This window comes from Somniosus microcephalus, chromosome 19 (genome assembly GCF_052327205.1).
Source record: "Somniosus microcephalus isolate GS21.2 chromosome 19, FLI_Smic_1.0, whole genome shotgun sequence".
Taxonomy (NCBI): domain Eukaryota; kingdom Metazoa; phylum Chordata; class Chondrichthyes; order Squaliformes; family Somniosidae; genus Somniosus; species Somniosus microcephalus.
In genome coordinates this window covers 63,608,854-63,630,443 of record NC_141005.1, presented here as the reverse complement: position 1 = coordinate 63,630,443, position 21,590 = coordinate 63,608,854, and the positions used below count along the sequence as shown (strand labels likewise).

Genomic DNA, 21,590 nt, shown 5'->3' with positions numbered 1-21,590 from the left:
GGTTATTGGAGAGTAAGTGTCACTTGATAGCACTGTTGATGACACCTTCCATCACTTTGCTGATGATTGAGAGTAGACTGATGGAGCGGTAATTGGCCCGATTGGATTTGTCCTGCTTTTTGTGGACAGGACATACCTGGGCAGTTTTCCACATTGTCGGATAGATGCCAGTGTTGTAGCTGTACTGAAACAGCTGCACTAGAGACATGGCTAGTTCTGGAGCACATGTCTTCAGCACGATAGCTGGGATGTTGTCGGGGCCCACAGCCTTTGCTGTATCCAGTGCGCTCAGCCGTTTCTTGATATCACGTGGAGTGAATCGAATTGGCTGGACACTGGCTTCTGTGATGGTGGGGACCTCAGGAGGCCGATATGGATCGTCCACTCGGCACTTCTGGCTGAAGATGGTTGCAAACGCTTCAGCCTTGTCTTTTGCACTCACGTGCTGGGCTCCACCATCATTGAGGATGGGGATATTCATGGAGCCTCCTCCTCCTGTTAGTTGTTTAATGGTCCACCACCATTCACGACTGGATGTGGCAGGACTGCAGAGCTTTGATCTGATCCGTTGATTGTGGGATCGCTTAGCCCTGTCTATAGCATGCTGCTTCCGCTTTTTAGCATGCATGTTGTCCTGTGTTGTAGCTTCTCCAGATTGGCAGCTCATTTTTAGGTGCGCCTGGTGCTGCTCCTGACATGCTCTTCTACACTCCTTATTGAACCAGGGTTGGTCCCCTGGCTTGATGGTCATAGTAGAGTGAGGGATATGCCGGGCCATGAGGTTACAGGCTGTGGTGGATACAATTCTGCTGCTGTAGTGCCACACAACACGATGGAGGGTGTCCTCAGTGTGAAGACGGGACTTCGTCTCCATTTCAGAGGGCAGTTAAGAGTCAACCACATTGCTGTGGGTCTGGAGTCAGATACACGGCAGATTTCCTTCCCTAAAGGACATTAGTGAACCAGATGAGTTTTTAGGACAATCCGATAGTTTCATGGTTAACGTTACTGATACTGGCTTTTTATTCCAGATTTATTTAATTAACTGAATTTAAATTCCTCAGCTGCCGTGGTGGGATTGAACACCGGATCATTAGTCCAGGCCTTTGGATTGCTAGCCCAGTAACATTACCACTATGCTACCGTTCCCAATGACTGCAATATTAGCTTCCCCATGTCTCTCACATTCTGGCCTTCTCTCACACACACACGCTCTTCCCCATCTCTGTCTCTCATTCTTGCTTTGTCACACAAGCTCTGCCCCCATCTCTCGCACACTCCCCATATTGCACTCAAATCTCACATACATGCATTTTTGTTTCTTTCAAACAAGCATACTCTTTCTATCTCTCAATCTCTCCGAGATCGCCCTAACTCTACATTCTTGGGGTTCCTCTCCCACCTGCTCTACACCTCCTAAGATTCCCCACCCCCACTCTCTACTTCCTGTACACCTCTCTCGGTACAAATCCAAATCAAATTCCACCTTCCCCTCTTAGGCCGATTTGAGATCAGCTTCACCTCTTCCTGTCCCCAGCTTGGCTGTTCCTGCCTCTTACCCCATGCTGCTCAGTTGCCTTCAACCTACCAGTGAGACTGGCAGCCCATCTAAACAGACATTGCATGTCATCAAGCTTTCTTGACGCTCCCCTTGTATTGTTACTATGGCAACAGGAAGTTTCAGCAGCCACAGCACCAGTGAAAATGAGCCATTCCAGTCGCTGGAGCAGAGTGACCTTGGGTTGCTCCATCTCCCCCCGCATCTCAGCAAGGAATCAGTACAACAACAACAACAACAACAACGTGTATTTATATAATAGTAAAACGTCCCAAGGTGCTGCACAGGTGTACTACAAGACAAAACATTTGGCACCGAGCCACATAAGTTTAAAATCAGGGCAGGTGACCAAAAGCTTGGTCAAAGAGGTAGGTTTTAAGGAGCGTCTTAAAGGAGGAAAGAGAGGTAGCGAGGTGGAGTGGTTTAGGCAGGGAATTCCAGAGCTTAGGGCCGAGGCGACAGAAGTACCTTCAGGAGAGGAAAGGGAGAAACTGGCAAAGGAAGTAAAAGTGTGGAAGTTTTATTTTTTGAGGGTTTTAGGGACGCAGTGTGGGAGTTGGATCACGGGACCTAATCTTTGTGCTAAAAGTGCGGCAGAAACAGGGTGTTGGATATGGTCGATGACTAACATTTCCCTAATGTGACAAACTGTATCTGAGGAGAATAGGGCGGTTTGTACGAACGGATCAGTAAAAACGATCAGCTCATACTCACTGTGAGGTATTCATTCCTCGGGCCACTGGTGATGAAAGTAAATCCTTGTGTCTCAATAGCCACTCCTGTCTTTTGAATGTGCTCTTCAACATACCTAGAAGGTGCAGGACATGATTTGAAAAGACTTGAAAGTGGGTGCTGGTGACTTCAAAAGAAAGACACACAAATAACAAATCTGCTTGTGCTGAATAAAAGTACCTTAGTTGCTCTCAGACAATAAACAGACTTTCACCAAAATAATTATCATCAGCAAAGTGATGGAAGGTGTCGTCGACAGTGCTATCAAGCGGCACTTACTCACCAATAACCTCCTCACCGATGCTCAGTTTGGGTTCCGCCAGGACCACTCGGCCCCAGACCTCATTACAGCCTTGGTCCAAACATGGACAAAGGAGCTGAATTCCAGAGATGAGGTGAGAGTGACTGCCCTTGACATCAAGGCAGCATTTCACCAAGTGTGACATCAAGGAGCGCTAATAAAATTGAAGTCAATGGGAATCGGGGGAAAACTCTCCACTGGCTGGATTCATACCTAGCACAAAGGAAGATGATTGTGATTGTTGGAGATCAATCATCTCAGCCCCAGGACATTGCTGCAGGAGTTCCTCAGGGCAGTGTCCTAGTTCCAACCATCTTCAGCTGCTTCATCAATGACCTCCCTTCTATCATAAGGTCAGAAATGGGGATGTTCGCTGATGACGGCACAGTGTTCAGTTCCATTCGCAACTCCCCAGATAATGAAGTATTTTGTGCCTGCATGCAGCAAGACCTGGACAATATTCAGGCTTGGGCTGATAAGTGGCAAGCAACATTCGCGTCACACAAGTGCCAGGCAATGACTATCTCCAACAAGCAAGAGTCTAACCACTGCCCCTTGACATTCAACGGCATTACCATCGCCGAATCTCCCACCATCAACATCCTGGGGGTCACTATTGACCAAAAACTTAACTGGACCAGCCACAAAAATACTGTGACTACAAGAGCAGGTCAGAGGCTGGGTATTCTGCGGCGAGTGCCTCACCTCCTGACTCCCCAAAGCGTTTTCACCATCTACAAGGCACAAGTCAGGAGTGTGATGGAATACTCTCCACTTGCCTGGATGAGTGCAGCTCCAACAACACTCAAGAAGCTTGACACCATCCAGGAAAAATCAGCCCGCTTGATCGGCACCCCATCCACCACCTTAAACATTCACTCCCTCCACCACCGGCGTACCATGGCTGCAGTGTGTACCATCTACAAGATGCACAGCAGCAACTCGCCAAGGCTTCTTTGACAGCACCTCCCAAACCCGCAAACTCTTCCACCTAGAAGGACAAGGGCAGCAGGCGCATGGGAACACCACCACCTGCAAGTTCCCCTCCAATTTACAAACCATCCTGACTTGGAAGTATATCGCCGATCCTTCATCATCGCTGGGTCAAAATCCTGGAACTCCCTCCCTAACAGCACTGTGGGAGTACCATCACCACACGGACTGCAGCGGTTCAAGAAGGCGGCTCACCACCACCTTCTCAAGGGTAATTAGGTATGGGCAATAAATGCTGGCCTTGCCAACGACGCCCACATCCCATAAACAAATTTAAAAAAGGATTCCTTAAAATTTATAATCTTAGTTTATATTTAGATAAAGGCCCAGGCTTTACATAGAATTACATCGAATTTACAGCACAGAAACAGGCCATTTGGCCCAACTGGTCTATGCCGGTGTCTTTATGCTCCACACAAGCCTCCTCTCACCCTACTTCATTTATCCCTATCAGCATGTCAAAACGGTTTGATTCTGGCCTGTTCTGGGATTAGCCGATAGGCAGGGCAGCAGTACGTCACTATAATTCGTTGCTCGGAAAAGGTGAAGTCGCCCAGGATTTCCTCCCCTGATCGCGACCAGGTGGTAAGTGTGCAGATAGCATTGGGTTCGGCTGCAATGCCTCCACAGCTTGTCGACACTCACTGTCTGGACTCACGTCAGAATAACCACTTGGGTGAAGTACTGGGAGGTGAAACACAGCCGTGGACTTGTAACCCAGCAACTGTCAGAGATCAGCCAATCACAACACAGGTCAGGGGTCAAACCTGGCACGGCTCGGCCCCTCACTGGATAAACTCACTAAGGCCTCGGAGAACCATCTCAGAAAGGTTTACTAATTGTGAGACAAAAATAATTGAAAATAAAGCTGACTCAGAGTTGCATCCTGTGACAAATCTCATGAATTTTTAATTGCCTTGAGTAGTTGCCCCAGTACTAGCATTTTATATAACAAGTCCAGGAGGCAGTTAAAAGCCATAACGCATCATCATGAGATGCCACAAAGTTAAATAAACTTCTGTGAAATCTTTTTGACTTTATTAAACATGACTTTCCGTTAACAAACCCATACTTGCTCTGAAATAACCATAGAAAATGCTGGAAAAACTCAGCAGGCCAGGCAACATCCGTGGAAAGAAAAAACTTGCTCTGCTTGATTATCCTAAATGCTCACTAATTTAACGTTGAATTATTGATTCCAAGAGTTTGCCTTTATACCAGCTCCCCAACACAATTTGCATATTTAAGGAGGATTTAAAAATTGTGCTCTGAGACTCTGCTATCTCCTCTTTGATTTTCTTCTAGAGCCCCGGATGCATGCCGTAAGGTCCTCGTGACCTATCTACCACATTGTCTATCCTATTCTGCACCTGCTCCTGACAGCACAGCTGCGATTGGGAACTCACCGTGTGAGGAATAACTGGTACCAATTTTTATTTTAGCACATCTCTTGTGATTTAACTTACAGTGGAATTGTCGCTGATCACCTCACTTTGTAGGACTCTTGAACATAATTAATGCATAGGATCGTTGTGCTTTTCGACTTTACAACAACAATTTGAATTTACATAGTGCCTTTAACATAGTAAAAACATCCCAAGGTGCTTCACAGGAGCGTTATCAGACAAAATTTGACACCAAGCCACATAAAGAGATATTAGGACAGGTGACCAAAAGCTTGGTTAAAGAGGCAGATTTTGAGGAGCAACGTAAAGGAGGAGAGAGAAGTAGAGGTGCGGAGAGGTTTAGGGAGGGAATTCCAGAGCTTAGGGCCTAGATGGCTGAAGGCACGGCCGTCAACGGTGGAGTGATGGAAATTCAGGGATGCGCAAGAGGACAAAATTGGAGGAGCGCAGAGATCTTGGAGGATTGTAGAGCTGGAGGTGGTTACAGAGATAAGGAGGGGTGAGGCTATGGACGGATTTGAAAACAAGGATGAGAATTTTAAAATTGAGGCGTTGCCGGACTGGGAGCTAATGTAGGTCAGCAAGCACAGGGGTGATGGGCAAACGGGACTTGGTGTGAGTTAGATATGGGCAGCTGAGTTTTGAATGGGCTCAAGTTAATGGAGGCTGGATGGTGGAAGGAGTGTGGAGATACAGCTATGGTCCTGAAATGGCTAAAATCATTGTATTAGGGAGGTTTTTTTTCCTGTCACTTTTCAACATATCCATGATGAGCATGCTCCACAACCTCTGTGCAAACACCACTGGGGTTAGACTATGCTGCTGACAACATGCTGTAATCCCTTAATTCTTTGGCTTGCTATAAAAGTTTTAAATTCATCAGCAATGCGATGACATCGCCATGCCATTGCGTGCTCCTCTGCCAAGGACACCCTCAAAGCCTCCTTGAAAAAGTGCAACATCCCCACCGACACCTGGGAATCCCTGGCCCAAGACCGCACAAAGTGGAGGGGAAGCATCCGGGAAGGCGCGAACACCTTGAGTCTCTTCGCTGGGAGCAGGCGGAAGCCAAGCGCAAACAGTGGAAGGAGCGCACGTCAACCCAAGCACCCCACCCACCTGCCCCTTCAACCACCGTCTGCCCCACCTGTGACAGAGACTGTAGGTCCCGCACTGGACTAATCAGTCACCTGAGAACTCCTTTTTAGTGTGGAAGCAAGTCATCCTCGGTTCCGAGGGACTGCCTAAGAGAGAGAGAGATTGCGTGGTCCTCCTTTACAAACAGAGTCAAGTATCTTGGAGCTGAATGCTTTCTGATAGACAGAAGTTTGCCCTAAGGGCATTGCTAGGAGGTACCAAGCTTGCCCAATGAGGAATGGCTGCGGGGGGTGGGGGGTGGTGGCGGGCGTGGGAGGGGGATGAGAAGCTGTCTGAGGAAGCGACGCCTAAGTCTCCTCAACCATGCCTTCTTAGTGCCCAGTAATTCTGTAATACTAACAGAGACACAGAAATGGGTCATTGTTCACTGTCAATGTCTTTTATCCTCAAAGAGGTCCTTGTAAGCGCCTTAAAAGAATGAAAGACACTAGGAGGGAGCGTTTGCCATACCGAGGAATTTCTCCACACAGGATTGGTTCCTGAAGCACTGATGAGGACCAACTCACGTTATCTCTTTCAAATTCACAAAAAATCTCACTCTGTTCAGATTCAAACCCCATTCCAATAGAAGCAACTTCGCAATATAATTGTGACATAAGTAGAAGGTGCCAACACCGGCGAGGAGGCATTCTTACCAATTGATGAATGTGCTCTTGCCAGAAGAGTGGTTTCCCATTATCATAACATTAATCTTCTTCCGTGGAGGAAGCAGCAGTAGGCCCAGGCTTCTTCCTATCTGCAACAGCCCTAAGGGGTACAAGACAGACAGCAGTTGTATTGTCACCAATGGTTCAGTGTAATAAAACTCCCAGCACACTCCAATTTGTAATACACACCAAAGCTACCTCTCTGCTCTGTTCAATGGCCAATGTCTGATGACTTGAAGGAGAGGAGAAAATGGGTTCCCTCTCCTCAGGCCTGGAATGTCATTAAACGAGTAGTGCTGCTACTTCCAGGTCAAAAATGGTGTTGACCTCTGGATGTGTAAAATCCCTTTGAAGGCAAGCTGCTTCCTGCTGCCTGTCCATTTGTCTTTTTACCCTTGGAGTATAGGTTTAAATCTAGCCCACACTGTTGGGATGAAAATCTGTCATCTCAAGAGGTCATACATGAAGCGAGTCTGACACAGTCTCAACTCACTTGCTAGAAGGCAAATTTCCCATGATTCAAACATACATTTGCGATCTGACTCAGACAGATCCGAAAGATGGCTGGAAGAGAAAATATAAATGCCACACTGGTGCAGTACAGGGTACTCTTCTGAGGTGGGGCCATGGCACATTGTCGAGATAAGACAGCAGATTTATCCTGCACTTAACCTACGTTACAACTGCCTTGGGTGTGCCTAATGCGACAATGTAAAGTTTTACTTTGAATCTAACCCATGCTATACATGACCTGGAAATGCTTAATGGAACATTGCAGAATGCCCTTTACTCTGCGTCTAACCCATGTTATACCAGGAAATGCTTGATGGGAGTGTAAGGGCGTGTTACTTTGCATTTTGCCATACTGTGGCTGATGTGGAAGTGCTTGATGCTGATCCTGGGCGTCAAAAGTAAAATGCTCCCTTCCCTAACATAGACAGGTTGATACATGCAAAAATGAACCAAAAATTATATCAAGAAAGAAAAGAAAGCCAGAAGTGCATCTGTATAAATCACATCTCTCAGGCACATCTCAAAGCATTTTACATACAATGAATTATCTGAAGTGTAGAAAAGTAGGCAAATGTGGCCGCCACAAACAATGTGAGGATCAATGGCCAGCTAACTTGTTTTTACGAGTGTTGGTTGAGGATGGGATGTCAGCCAGAATAACCTGAGGCCTTTCACGACCTCAGGATGTCCCAAAGCGTTTTACAGCCAATTAAGTACTTTTGAAGTGTAGTCACTGTTGTCATGTGGGAAACACGGCAGCCAATTTGCGCACAGCAAGCTCCCACAAACAACAATTAAATAAATGACCAGGTCATCCATTTTCGGTGTTGGTTGTGGGATAAATGTTGGCCAGGACACCGGGAGATCTCACCTGCTCTTCTTTGAATAGTGCCGTGGGATCTTGTACGTCCACCTGAGAGGACAGACGGGGCCTCGGTTTAAACGTCTCAACCCAAAGGCGGCACCTTCCTCAGCACTGCGCAGGAGTGCCAGCCTAGATTATGTGCTCAAGTCTCTAAAGTGTGGCTTGAACCCACAATCCTCTGATTCAGAGGCGAGAGTGCTACCAAATGAGCCACAACTGACACCTAAAACAACCTCAATGGCCCGTACTGGGCTGCTCTTCCTAGTGTAGTGCCATGAGACCTTTCAGGCCTACCTGAACCACCAGGACAGGCAGACAGTGTCTCGCTTTAACATCTCAGCCACAGGGCGACATGCCTGGATAATGCAGCGCTCTCTCAGTACTGCACCGGGAGTATCAACTTAGATTATGTGGATAAAATGTGGCGTGGGTCTCACAACCTTCTGACTCAGAGGTGACAGCCCTACCAACTGAGCCAAACCGATGTTTTATTTTCAAGAAAGCTAAGCCACCACTTCCAATTTCAAAGCTTTTAACAATAATTAAGTAATAATTCAATTCACTCTCACTGGCTGCACTCTTACCATGCCTGAGACAGCAGTATTTTTTAAAAGAAAACGTTAAATGAAATGCCAGCAGCAGAGACCTATTTCAGTTGGGTTTTAGTGTCTGGTTATCACAGCTGGTTTGCACTTGTTTTCCTGGGTACTGTACTAGCTCCATCTACACAGTCCGCTTCCTGCTGCCCTGACTCCAAGGCATCAGCCCTCCAATAAGGACAGGAAGAAACGCCAACAGTGACCAGTGGAGGGGGCAATTTTACACTTTCATTGTGAGCTAATAGTACTTGCCGCAGCACTACATGGGGGAAATGAGTCACCGACGAAGGTTAAAAAAAACGATATACCTTCTGGAAATGTTTCTGCGCTCATCAATGTCAAGGTTGTCACAGCTACTTTTTGCACCAGTGTCAGCATAAAGCACTCTTATACCTGGTACAGCATATTACTTACAGATTAAGCACTCCCACCCACCTCCTTGAAATAAGATTCATTGGGGGAAAAATTGAGTCGTGCCCCCTTTGGGGCGCTAACTTCGCCGGGGCGCTACTTTTAGCGCCCCAAAAAAATTAGCACCCCCGCAGCCAAAATTCATCAGTAGCGCCTCAAGGGGGAACTGGGGTGCTACTAGAAGCGCCCCGCCTCCCTCTTGGGGCGTTGTGAGGGAATATCGTGGCACGTCGCGCCGCGGTACTGCAGGCCTTCCTCCCCTTCTTAAAGGGGAGGGGCCTTGCGCAGCGCGAATCGGGGCCCAGCTGGGCCACCAGGGATCGGGGTGCCGACAAAAGAGCCCAGCACTCAAGAGAAGTGCCGGGCTCACGGAGTGCAGCCAGCTCTCCGCGGGGGGGGGGGGGGGGGGGGGCGGGGCTGAAGAGGAGGCCGGGGACAACAGAGAGGGCAGGTTCTGGCAGGCGGCCAGCAACAAAAATGGCCGCCCGGCACCTCGCCTTTAATTAGCGCCGCCCCAGCCACAGGTAAGCCCCCCCTGACTGCGTCGAACATAGTGTCATCGCTGGCAGCGCAGCGCCGCGGGGCGCTAACGGTTACCGCCGCCGCTAACCTCCCACTGAATTTCGTGGGAGGTGTTGGCGGTGCCGTGCCCGGGCGCTAGTTGCTTTGCGCCCCTTTAGCGCCCTCTAACTGGAGGCGCGAAGCAACTGAATTTTTCCCCCATTGAATATTAGCAAATCAATGCTTAATGTGTTTTTATAAAATTCTTTTGGTTGTTATTTTAAAATAATGGTTCAATTAAATTAGCACATGAAATAGGAATTTCCATTTCACGTCACTAAATTTACTACTAATTGAAGAGTCTCATTACTTAGTACGTGTGCCTTAAAGCAAGACTTGCATTTATATAGCGCCTTTCACGACCTCAGGACGTCCCAAAGCGCTTTACAGCCAATGAAGTACTGTTGAAGTGTAGTCACTGTTTGTAATGTGGGAACCAGTCTCAGAACAGAGATTCCCTCCTGCCCAAACGCAACATTTCCACTCTTCACACCAGCTATCTTGAGGCCACTCTGAGGAAAATTGCTAATTTAGTACCAATTTGATACCAAATTGCAGGCTGTGGCCCCCATTCTATAGAAACCAGGTTAACAATGCCCCAAATTCGTTTCATGTATGATGGTCACACGAGGAATGAGAAAGGAGACTATCATCCCATTGGTCAAGTTTGGATTTAAACCTAATCCCCAGAGTCAAAAGGACAGTGTCCAGTGCACCCTGGCACCTCCTATCAGTGGGGAGAAAATAAATGCAGAACACAGACCAAGATCTGAAATCAGAACAGAATAATCAGATGGAAGATCCCTAATATACTTATTTCCCTTAATCTGCTCCTTCAAATTAGAAGGAAGTGACTAGTGGTGTCCCACAAGGATCTGTGCTGGTGACTCAGCTATTCACTATATTTATTAATGACTTGGGTAACACAATAGAAAACCATATATCCAAGTTTGCCGAAGACACAAACATCGGTGACACAGTGTAAGTCATGTAGACGGGAGCATCAAATTACAAAGAGACATTTATAGATTAAGTGAGTGAGCAAAACAGTGGCAGATGGATTTCAACGCAGATAAGTGCGAGGTCATCCACTGTGAACCAAAAAAGGATCGATCCAAGTATTTTGTAAACGGTGAGAAGCTAGGAACAGAGGAGGTTCCAAGAGATTTAGGGGTCCCTGTACACAGATCACTAAAAGGTAGCAGTCAGGTACAAAAAATAATCAAAATGGCTAATGAAATGTTAGCCTTTATAACTGGAGGGGTGGAATATAAAGAGAAGGCAGTTTTGCTACAGCTGTACAGAGCCCTGGCTGGACCACATCTGGAGTACTGTGAGCAGTTCTGGGCACCGCACCTTCGACAGGATATATAGGAGTGCAGCGCAGATTCACCAGAATGTTACCAGGACTCCAAGGGTTAGATTATGAGAAGAGATTACATAAACTAGGCTTGTATTCCCTGGAATATAGAAGGTTAAGGGGTGGTTTAATTGAGACTTTTAGGATTTTGAAAGGAATTGATAGGGTAAATCGAGTGAATTTTTTTCCGCTGCTGGGGGAGTCTCGGACAAGAGGACATAATCTTAAAATCAGAGCCAGGCCATTCAGGAGGGGAGTTAGGAAACATTCTTCATACAAATGGTGGTACAAGTGTGGAACTCTCGCCCACAAAAGCAGTAGATGCTTGCTCAATTAATAATTTTATATCTGAGATCGATAGATTTTTACTAGCCAAGGGTGTTAAGAGATATGGAGCCAAGCAATGTTCCCCCTAATTTTAAATTTGAGATTAAGTGAGTGGGCCATTAGCACAGTAAGTAGTGTGGATGGGAGCAGGAAGTTACAAAGGGACATAGGCAGATTAAGTGAGTGGGCAAAACTGTGGCAGATGGAGTTCAATGTGGGGAAGTGTGGCGTCATCCACTCTGGATCCAAGAAAGACAAATCAAAATATTTTCTTCATGGCGAGAGACTTGAAACTGTGGAGGAGCAAAGAGGTTTGGGTGTCCAGGTACACAAATCACTAAAAGCTAGCACACAGGTACAAAAAATAATCAAAAAGGCTAATGGAATGTTGGCCTTTACCTCAAGGGGGCTGGAATGTAAAGCGGAGGAATTTATGCGACAGTTGTGTACAGCAGTTTTGGGCACCGAACCTCAGGAAGGATATATCGGCCTTAGAGGGGGAACAATGCAGATTCACTAAATTATACCAAGGGTTAAAGGGTTAAATTATTAGAACAGGTTGCAAAAACTTGTCTTGTATTTCCTTGAGTTAAGAAGGTTGCGGGGTGATCTGATTGCGATGTTTAAAATGATAAACAGGGATTCATTAGGGTAGATACAGCGAAGCTCTGGTGGGGGAATCCAGCACAATCTTATCATTCGAGCTTGGACTTTCAGGAGTAAAATCAGGGAGCACTTTTTCACACAAAGGGTATTGGAAATCTGGAATTCTCTCCCCCATCAGGCTGTTGATGCTGGGTTAAGGGATATGGATCATGAGCAGGTAGATGGAGTTGAGGTGCCAATCGGCCACAATCTAATTGAATGGTGGAACAGGCTCGAGGGGCTGAATGGCCTCCTCCTGTTCCTATGTTCCGAGCTGCTTATCTGGGATGGAAGGTCAGACTGGGAAGGATTGAGAAAGGACCATGTGTTTAGGATGCTGTGTCTGACACTTTAAATAAACACATATTTGGCATTAAAAAAAAAAATTCTCCTCAACTCCTCAAACCATCTCGGCTAAGAGAGTGGGGCAGCAATCCGCTCTTAGGACTGCGCCAATGTTGCCCTGTAACTGGACACTGGAAGCTCAATGAAAAGGGCAGAAGGCGACTCAGAGTCCCTGTTGGTGAAGTGCCGTACCTGTGATCTGCCTCTCTACAGCTGAAGGACAACACTCACCCACTACAGGAGTTGCAAGCACAAATCTGTCTGCAGCACCTCTATGCATCATGTGATGCTAGACTATTGGAGCTCCACTGCACTTAATGATCTTCTATTAACCCTACTGCAGTAACTATAATCATATGCTCTGAAATAGCAATGTTTAGGGTACAATTTATAAGAAGGTTTCTCGGTGCATCTTGCAATTAGAAAATTTCTAGTACATTTGAAGTACATATATAGTGAGCATTTCCATTCTATTCTATTGGATTAACATAGCATGGCTGTACGCCGTTTACCATCACCAAGCAACATCCCTTCACCAGGGACAACATTTCAGAAGCTGAGTCGTGCTTGCCTCAATTATATTTAAAAGCTCAGTGATCTACTTAACTTGAAGTCCTGATATTCCGACTTAATGCCTTCTCCCTTAAATTTGCACCTATTATATTTAAATGGTTCTCTCACAATGCACTTCATCTTAACACACAGTGGCACCCTTTCAACCAGCTTATTAATACCATCCTGTGCTTCACCTCCCATAGCAGACGATTTGAATAGCCTCGCCAGCTTGGCTTCAACTCAAATCGTGACACAATTTGCCAGAGAGACAAAACCAGGACAGGACCACACACCAATTTCGGACTTGGGAGTATACCATGGCTACAAGGGGTATGGGGAGAGAGCAGGAATATGGTATTGAGATAGAGGATCAGCCATGATCATATTGAATGGCGGAGCAGGCTCGAAGGGCCGAATGGCCGACTCCTGCTCCTATTGTTCTATGTTTCTATACATTCACTGCAGCACTCAAACACAAACTGCGTCCACTCTGATATAACAGGCTGTTTCTGGCTCCAATAACAACTTGCTTTTACATATGCTCCTTAATTAAGGTGTGCCTCTGAGAGAAAGGGACGGCACATAGAGGATAGGATTCAAAGAGAATCAAAGGCATGGTCAGAGAGCTAGAAGAAGGATAACCGGCCAAAATGGCTTTGGAAGAGAGTTTCAGAGCACAGGGGAGTAGTGGTTGAATAACTTCACCTCCTGAGGTGGATTGGAGTGCAGGGCGAGCAGTAATAAGCCTTGTGTCAGCCGTGGCTCAGTGGTAACGCTCTTGCTTCTGAGTCAGAAGGTCGTGGGTTCAAATCTCCCTCCAACAGCCTGAGCACATAATCTAGGCTAGCCCTTCAGTACTGAGGGGATGCTGCACTGTCGGAGGTGCTGTCTATCGGATGAGATATTAAACCTCTCAGGTGGATGTTGAAGATCCCACTGAGAGTTTTCCTGGTGTGCTGGCCAACATTCATCCCTCGACCAACAGCACCAAAACAGATTATCTGATCACTTAACTCACTGCTATCTGTGGGACCTTGCCGTGCGCAAACTGGCTGCTGCAGTTCCTGCATTACAACAGTGACTATACTTCATTGGTTGTAAAGCACTTTGGGGAGTCATGAAAGGCACAAGTCTTTCTTTTCTTTTAATCAAAGTCAGCAGAGTGGAGGGTGTCAGTTGGAACACGTGGCTGGAGAAGATTCCTGAGATATGTTGAAGCAACTTATCTTAATTGAAGGGTGAAGGAAGGGATGCCAGTGAGGACAGCATTCAAGAAAATCTGCAGTGATGAAGGTGTGGCTCAGGGGATTGGTGGTGGAGGGAGAGAGATAAAGGCAGACAAAGACACACATGCCAAATGACTGGGTATGGGGTAAGCAATTCTCAGGGCCGAGCAGAAAGTTAACATTGTATATAGTCTAGTTCAGCCTACAGGGGCAGCTGAGGTAAGTTAATGGAGTTGGAGCCAGAAGGACATGAAGCAAAGAGGACTGCTTTTGTTTTGCCGACATTGAGCTGAAGGAAATTTTGACTTGTCCAGCAATTGATGTTGGGCAGTCAGATAGATGGGGCAGATATGGAATCAATGGTGGGTATCATCAGTGTGTAGCCCTGTGTTTGTTGGTGATATCCACAAGCTGAGGGTTAGCATGAAGATAATCAATATGAAGGTATCAAGGATGGAGCACTAGGGTACAAAAGAGGGTACAATTGGAGGAGAAGCCATTCAAGAAGATGAAGTGGTTGTATTAGGATAAGTACAATTCAAACCAGGAGAGCATTGCGGCATGAAAACGGACCATGGAAGAGACAGTGGAGGAGAACAAGGAAGTTAACACTTTTGAAGGAAGACAACAAGGCACAGCATGCTACAGCCACACAAGATGTCATTGCTTACTTGGACTTTGACCAGGGTAGACTTCGTGCTATGGGTGAGTCAGAAATCATATGGGAAGGACTGAAAAAAGGGAGAGATAACTACAGAATTGGTGAGCAACAGCCTTGGAATTTAAGGACTTTGGAAAGAAAGGGGAGGTTGGAAATGTTTAAGAGAGTGGAAGGGACAAAGGTAACCTCTTTTTTAGTAGCGGGGTAATGACAGAAGTTTTGAAAGGAATGGCGATTGTATCAGAGGATAGCAAGGGGTGGATGTTATTGGCTGAGAAGAGGGAATTAGGCAGTCGGGAGCTGGTTGGAAGGAGGTCATGAGAACAGACGATGGCCTTCTTAGAGGAAGTTGGTTTGATGATATTGGAGGGACAGATAGGAGGCAAGTGAGGAGGAAATATGGGCAGGGCTTTGCAGAAGGGCAGGGCTGATACTGGGCAGCAGAAGGGAAGGCACAGAGGAAGCAGCAAACAGGTGGATAACCTTGATTGTAGAGGCAAAGAAGTCCATGAGCTCCTCATATTCAGTGTCAGAGGTTAGGATGGAGATGGTGGGCGAGGAAATTCTGAGGAGATTGTGTTAAAGAGGACTTCAGAGTCATTATAGGGTGATCCTGATGTAATGGGCTCTCTCAATTATAGTAAAACGTATCAAAAATTACTCTCTCTAGCACAGTGTTGTCCAATACATTAGCCACCAGACACATGTGGCTAATTGGGAATGTGAGGAGCCCATGGGCTTCTTTGTCTCTACAATAAAGGTTATCCACTGGTTTTCTGCTTCCTCTGTGCCTTCCCTTCCCTTCTGTGGCCCAATTTCAGCCCTGCCCTTCTCAAAAACCTTGCCCACACTTCCTCCTCACTTGCCTCCTATCTGTCCCTCCAATCTCACCGAACCAATTTTCTCTAAGAAGGCCATCATCTGTTCTCTTGACCTCCTTCCAACCATCAGTACCATGGAAACACCAGCAACATTGTATGGAGAGGAGAGTGGTCATCATGATCAGCTCGACCAATCGGAGTAACCGCTCCAGGCCAGCAGAAGAAAACAAGCCCAACCAATAATGAGCGGCTCCCAGGGGGCACATCATGGCAAAGGGCAAGCAGCATCCAACGGCAGTCTAGCGGGAGAGCAGGATAGGGTCTGGATGGAGAGCAGGGGGGGTCCAGAGGGAGAGCGGGGGAGGGTGTGGGTGGAGAGCGGGGGAGGGTCCGGAGGGAGAGCAGGGGGGGTCCGGAGGGAGAGCGGGGGAGGGTCCGGAGGGAGAGCGGGGGAGGATGTGGATGGAGAGCAGGGGGGGTCCGGAGGGAGAGCGGGGGAGGGTCCGGAGGGAGAGCGGGGGAGGGTCCGGAGGGAGAGCGGGGGGGGGGGTCCGGAGGGAGAACGGGGGAGGGTCCGGAGGGAGAGCGGGGGAGGGTCCAGAGGGAGAGCGAGGGAGGGTCTGGAGGGTCCAGAGGGAGAGCGGGGGAGGGTCCGGAGGGAGAGCGGGGGAGGGTGTGGAGGGAGAGCGAGGGAGGGTCTGGAGGGAGAGCGGGGGAGGGTCTGGAGGGAGAGCGGGGGAGGGTCTGGAGGGAGAGCGAGGGAGGGTCCGGAGGGAGAGCGGGGGAGGGTCTGGAGGGAGAGTGAGGGAGGGTCTGGAGGGAGAGCGGGGGAGGGTCCGGAGGGAGAGCGGGGGAGGGTCAGGAGGGAGAGCGGGGGAGGGTCCGGAGGGAGAGCGAGGGAGGGTCCGGAGGGAGAGCGGGGGAGGGTCTGGAGGGAGAGTGGGGGAGGGTCCGGAGGGAGAGCGGGGGAGGGTCAGGAGGGAGAGCGGGGGAGGGTCCGGAGGGAGAGCGAGGGAGGGTCCGGAGGGAGAGCGGGGGAGGGTCCGGAGGGAGAGCGAGGGAGGGTCCGGAGGGAGAGCGGGGGAGGGTCCGGAGGGAGGGAGAGCGGGGGAGGGTCCGGAGGGAGAGCGGGGGAGGGTCTGGAGGGAGAGCGGGGGAGGGTCCGGAGGGAGAGTGAGGGAGGGTCTGGAGGGAGAGCGGGGGAGAGCGAGGGAGGGTCAGGAGGGAGAGCGGGGGAGGGTCTGGAGGGAGAGCGGGGGAGGGTCTGGAGGGAGAGCGGGGGAGGGTCCGGAGGGAGAGCGGGGGAGGGTCCGGAGGGAGAGCGGGGGAGGGTGTGGAGGGAGAGCGGGGGAGGGTCAGGAGGGAGAGTGGGGGAGGGTCTGGAGGGAGAGCGGGGGAGGGTCTGGAGGGAGAGTGGGGGAGGGTCTGGAGGGAGCGTGAGGGAGGGTGTGGAGGGAGAGCGGGGGAGGGTCTGGAGGGAGAGTGGGGGAGGGTCTGGAAAGAGAGCGGGGGAGGGTCCGGAGGGGGAGCGGGGGAGGGTCTGGAGGGAGAGCGGGAGAGGGTCTGGAGGGAGAGCGGGGGAGGGTCTGGAAAGAGAGCGGGGGAGGGTCCGGAGGGAGAGCGGGGGAGTGTCCGGAGGGAGAGCGGGGGAGTGTCTGGAGGGAGAGCGGGGGAGGGTCTGGAGGGAGAGCGGGGGAGGGTCAGGAGGGAGAGCGGGGGAGGGTCAGGAGGGAGAGCGGGGGAGGGTCCGGAAAGAGAGCGGGGGAGGGTCCGGAGGGAGAGCGGGGGAGGGTCTGGAGGGAGAGCAGGGGAGGGTCAGGAGGGAGAGCGGGGGAGGGTCCGGAGGGAGAGCGGGGGAGGGTCCGGAGGGAGAGCGGGGGAGGGTCCGGAGGGAGAGCGGGGGAGGGTCTGGAGGGAGAGCGGGGGAGGGCCTGGTGCGTCTCATTGCTGAGAATGTTGACTCGCAAAACTGCCGGACAGAAACCTGGAAGCTGCACTAAGACGTGCCACGTCTGATCAATTCATGGCAGAAATCCAAACTTTGGTGAAAGACTGTAAAGTTTTGCACTGAATGGCAGTAGATGTTTGTTAAGTAACTAGTCACGTGAACTACTTGTTTTCTATTAAAATTAGTGCATGTGGCTAAAATGGCTGGTTGTTGAGTGGCGATCCGCCACATGGTCCCCATTTGTTTGGACAGCACTGCTCCAGCGCACCATTGCCATAAAGAATTTATGCGCATGCCTCAAAAATAGACAATCCGAGCGTAAATCAGATAAATGAACAGCAAGAGGAAGTGAAACCACATCCTGTCAAGAAAAAATACACCAACACCTGCCCGACTCTTACAAAGCCAGGGTGTCTTTGTTTGCTTAACATGGGCCTGCTGCTCGTATCTGGGTATCTGACCCAGATCCTAACTATTCCCTCACAGCCAAGTTCCCACTCCCTCTCATTGTTACAGCCCTAAGATAAGCACAAGTTTATTTACTGGAATCATAAAGCAGGGCTGCCCAAGCTTTTGCATTTGTGTGCCCACAGAGGTACATACCATGGAGTCTCGGGGCCATATATAATGTTCCCATTAATTTCCCCTGGCTGAGGAGTCTCAGAATAAGGGGTCGGCCATTTAGGACTGAGATGAGGAGAAATTTCTTCACTCAGAGGGTGGTGAATCTTTGGAATTCTCTACCCCCGAGGGCTGTGGAGGCTCAGTCGTTGAGTATATTCAAGACAGGGATCGATAGATTTTTGAATATTAACGGAATCAAGGGATATGGGGATAGTGCAGGAAAGTGGAGTTGAGGTAGAAGATCAGCCATGATCTGATTGAATGGCGGAGCAGGCTTGAAGGGCCAAATGACCTACTCCTGCTCTTATTTCTTATGTTCTTAAGAAAGACTTGCATTTATATAGCACCTTTCTCGACCGCAGGACAGCTCAAAGCGCTTTACAGCCAATTAAGTACTTTTTAAAGTGTATTCACTGTTGTAATGTAGGAAACGTGGTATCCAAATTGCGCACAGCAAGCTCCCACAAACAGCAACGTGATAATGACCAGATAATCTGTTTTTAGTGATGTTGAGGGATAAATATTGGCCCGGGACACCGGGGAGAGCTCCCCTGCTCTTCTTCGAAATAGTGCCATGGGATCTTTTATGTCCAAGTGAGAGGGCAGGCGGGGCCTCGGTTTAACATCTCATCCAAAAGCCGGCACCTCCGACAGTGCAGCACTCCCTCAGCACTGCACTGGAATGTCAGCCTAGACTTTGTGCTCAAGTTCCTGGAAGTGGGAGTTAAGTGGGAAATGTCAGCTGTGGCTCCGTGGGCAGCACCCTCGCCTCTGAGTCAGAAGGTTGTGGGTTCAAGGCCCACTCCCAGGACTTGAGCACATAAAGCTAGGCTGACACTCCAGTGCAGTGCTGAGGGAGTGCTGCACTGTCAGAGGTGCCGTCTCTCGGATGAGACGTTAAACCGAGGCCCCATCTGCTCTCTCAGGCGGATGTAAAAGATCCCAGGGCACTATTTCGAAGAAGAGCAGGGGAGTTATCCCCGGTGTCCTGGCCAATAGTTATCCCTCAACCAACATAACAAAAACAGATTATCTGGTCATTATTACATTGCTGTTTGTGGGATCTTGCTGTGTGCAAACTGGCTGCTGCGTTTCCTATATTACAACAGTGACTCCACTTCAAAAGTACTTAATTGGCTGTAAAAGTGCTTTGAGACGTCCAGTGGTCGTGAAAGGCGCTACAGAAATGCAAGTCTTTCTTTTAAACCCACACCGTCTGCCTCAGACAGTGCTACCAACTGAGCCATGGCTAACACAAGAGAGTGAATTTTCCTTATCTGTCCTGGCTTTTGCCATTTTGTCTTCACTGCCCTTCCATCGTCTGTCCTTCTGCCCCAGGCTCCTGCCCTTTGTGTCCCCATCTCCTGTTCAATGTTGATCCCTGTCCTCTGCCCCAGCTCCCTCTGTCCCCATCTCCTGTTCAATGTTGAACCCTGTCCTCTGCCCCAGCTCCCTCTGTCCCCATCCCCTGTTCAATGTTGATCCCTGTCCTCTGCCCCAGCTTCCTCTGTCCCCATCCCCTGTTCAATGTTGATCCCTGTCCTCTGCCCCAGCTCCCTCTGTCCCCATCCCCTGTTCAATGTTGATCCCTGTCCTCTGCCCCAGCTCCCTCTGTCCCCATCCCCTGTTCAACGTTGATCCCCGTCCTCTGCCCCAGCTCCCTCTGTCCCCATCCCGTTCAATGTTGATCCCTGTCCTCTGCCCCAGCTCCCTCTGTCCCCATCCCCTGTTCAATGTTGATCCCTGTCCTCTGCCCCAGCTCCCTCTGTCCCCATCCCCTGTTCAATGTTGATCCCTGTCCTCTGCCCCAGCTCCCTCTGTCCCCATCCCCTGTTCAACGTTGATCCCTGTCCTCTGCCCCAGCTCCCTCTGTCCCCATCCCCTGTTCAACGTTGATCCCTGTCCTCTGCCCCAGCTCCCTCTGTCCCCATCCCCTGTTCAACGTTGATCCCTGTCCTCTGCCCCAGCTCCCTCTGTCCCCATCCCCTGTTCAATGTTGATCCCTGTCCTCTGCCCCAGCTCCCTCTGTCCCCATCCCCTGTTCAATGTTGATCCCTGTCCTCTGCCCCAGCTCCCTCTGTCCCCATCCCCTGTTCAATGTTGATCCCTGTCCTCTGCCCCAGCTCCCTCTGTCCCCATCCCCTGTTCAATGTTGATCCATCCTCTGCCCCAGCTCCCTCTGTCCCCATCCCCTGTTCAATGTTGATCCATCCTCTGCCCCAGCTCCCTCTGTCCCCATCCCCTGTTCAATGTTGAACCCTGTCCTCTGCCCCAGCTCCCTCTGTCCCCATCCCGTTCAATGTTGATCCCTGTCCTCTGCCCCAGCTCCCTCTGTCCCCATCCCCTGTTCAATGTTGATCCCTGTCCTCTGCCCCAGCTCCCTCTGTCCCCATCCCCTGTTCAATGTTGATCCCCGTCCTCTGCCCCCAGGCTCCTGCCCTTTGTGTCCCCATCCCCTGTTCAATGTTAATCCCTGTACTCTGCCCCAGCTTCCTCTGCCCCCTGGCGGTCAGTGGCTGCAGTTGCGAGCCCGGCTCGGACAGCGCCACCAGTTGCGGCGCTGACAGCGCAGGGAGTGAGTGCGGGGCGGAGCGGGACGCTGTGATGAGCCGGGTGGGAGTGGGCAAAGGCCGGACGCTGTTCCCCGCCGCAGTTACCGTGCTGCCGGTTGTGGTAGAGTCTGTGACAGTCCTGCAGGATCCTCTGGTCGGTCGGGGTAATAACGGCCTCGATGCTGTTGGCCGCCGGGCGCACCCAAGGTCCCGCTCCGAACATCACTGCGGTGACAGGGGGCGCGCACGCAGCGCAGCACTCGGGGAGCGTGCGCGCTCCGACACGCCGTGGGGGCGCGCGGCGTCGTACTGCCAGAGCGCGTGCACCTACTAGCCAGCTTGTACCTTAACTGAGAGCTCAGGAGGTTGCAAACCCTCTTAGATAGGCTGGCACCGCACGCCAGATGCCACTGAACAACAACTTGCATTCATGTAGTGCCTTTAACGTAGGAAAACATTCCAAAACATAACATAAGAAATAGGAGCAGGAGTAGGCCAAGTTATGACTCTATGATTTGGCCCTTCGAGCCTGCTCCCCCGTTCAATAAGATCATGGCTGATCTTCTACCTCATCTCCACTTTCCTGCACTATCCCCATATCCCTTGATCCCCTTAATATTTAAAAATCTATCAATCTCTGTCTTGAATATACTCAACGACTGAGCCTCCACAGCCCTCGGGTGTAGAGATTTCTAAAGATTCACCACCCTCTGAGTGAAGAAATTTCTCCTCATCTCAGTCTTAAATGGCTGACCCCTTATTCTGAGACTATGACCCCTGGT

General features: G+C 49.8%; 1 protein-coding gene across 1 annotated transcript in view; it reads right to left on the bottom strand.

Moving 5' to 3' along the window:
- The window catches only part of LOC147104530 (uncharacterized), a 190,816-nt gene extending 169,777 nt beyond the window's left edge, over positions 1 to 21,039 (bottom strand). The window contains exons 1-3 of the mRNA XM_085961913.1: positions 20,914 to 21,039; positions 6,784 to 6,895; positions 2,273 to 2,366 (exon numbers count right to left, since the gene is read on the bottom strand). Of these exons, the coding sequence (XP_085818039.1) occupies positions 2,273 to 2,366; positions 6,784 to 6,895; positions 20,914 to 21,031 (324 nt within the window). The 5' untranslated portion in view covers positions 21,032 to 21,039. The remainder of the gene's footprint in view (positions 1 to 2,272; positions 2,367 to 6,783; positions 6,896 to 20,913) is intronic.
- Positions 21,040 to 21,590: the final 551 nt, after the last annotated feature.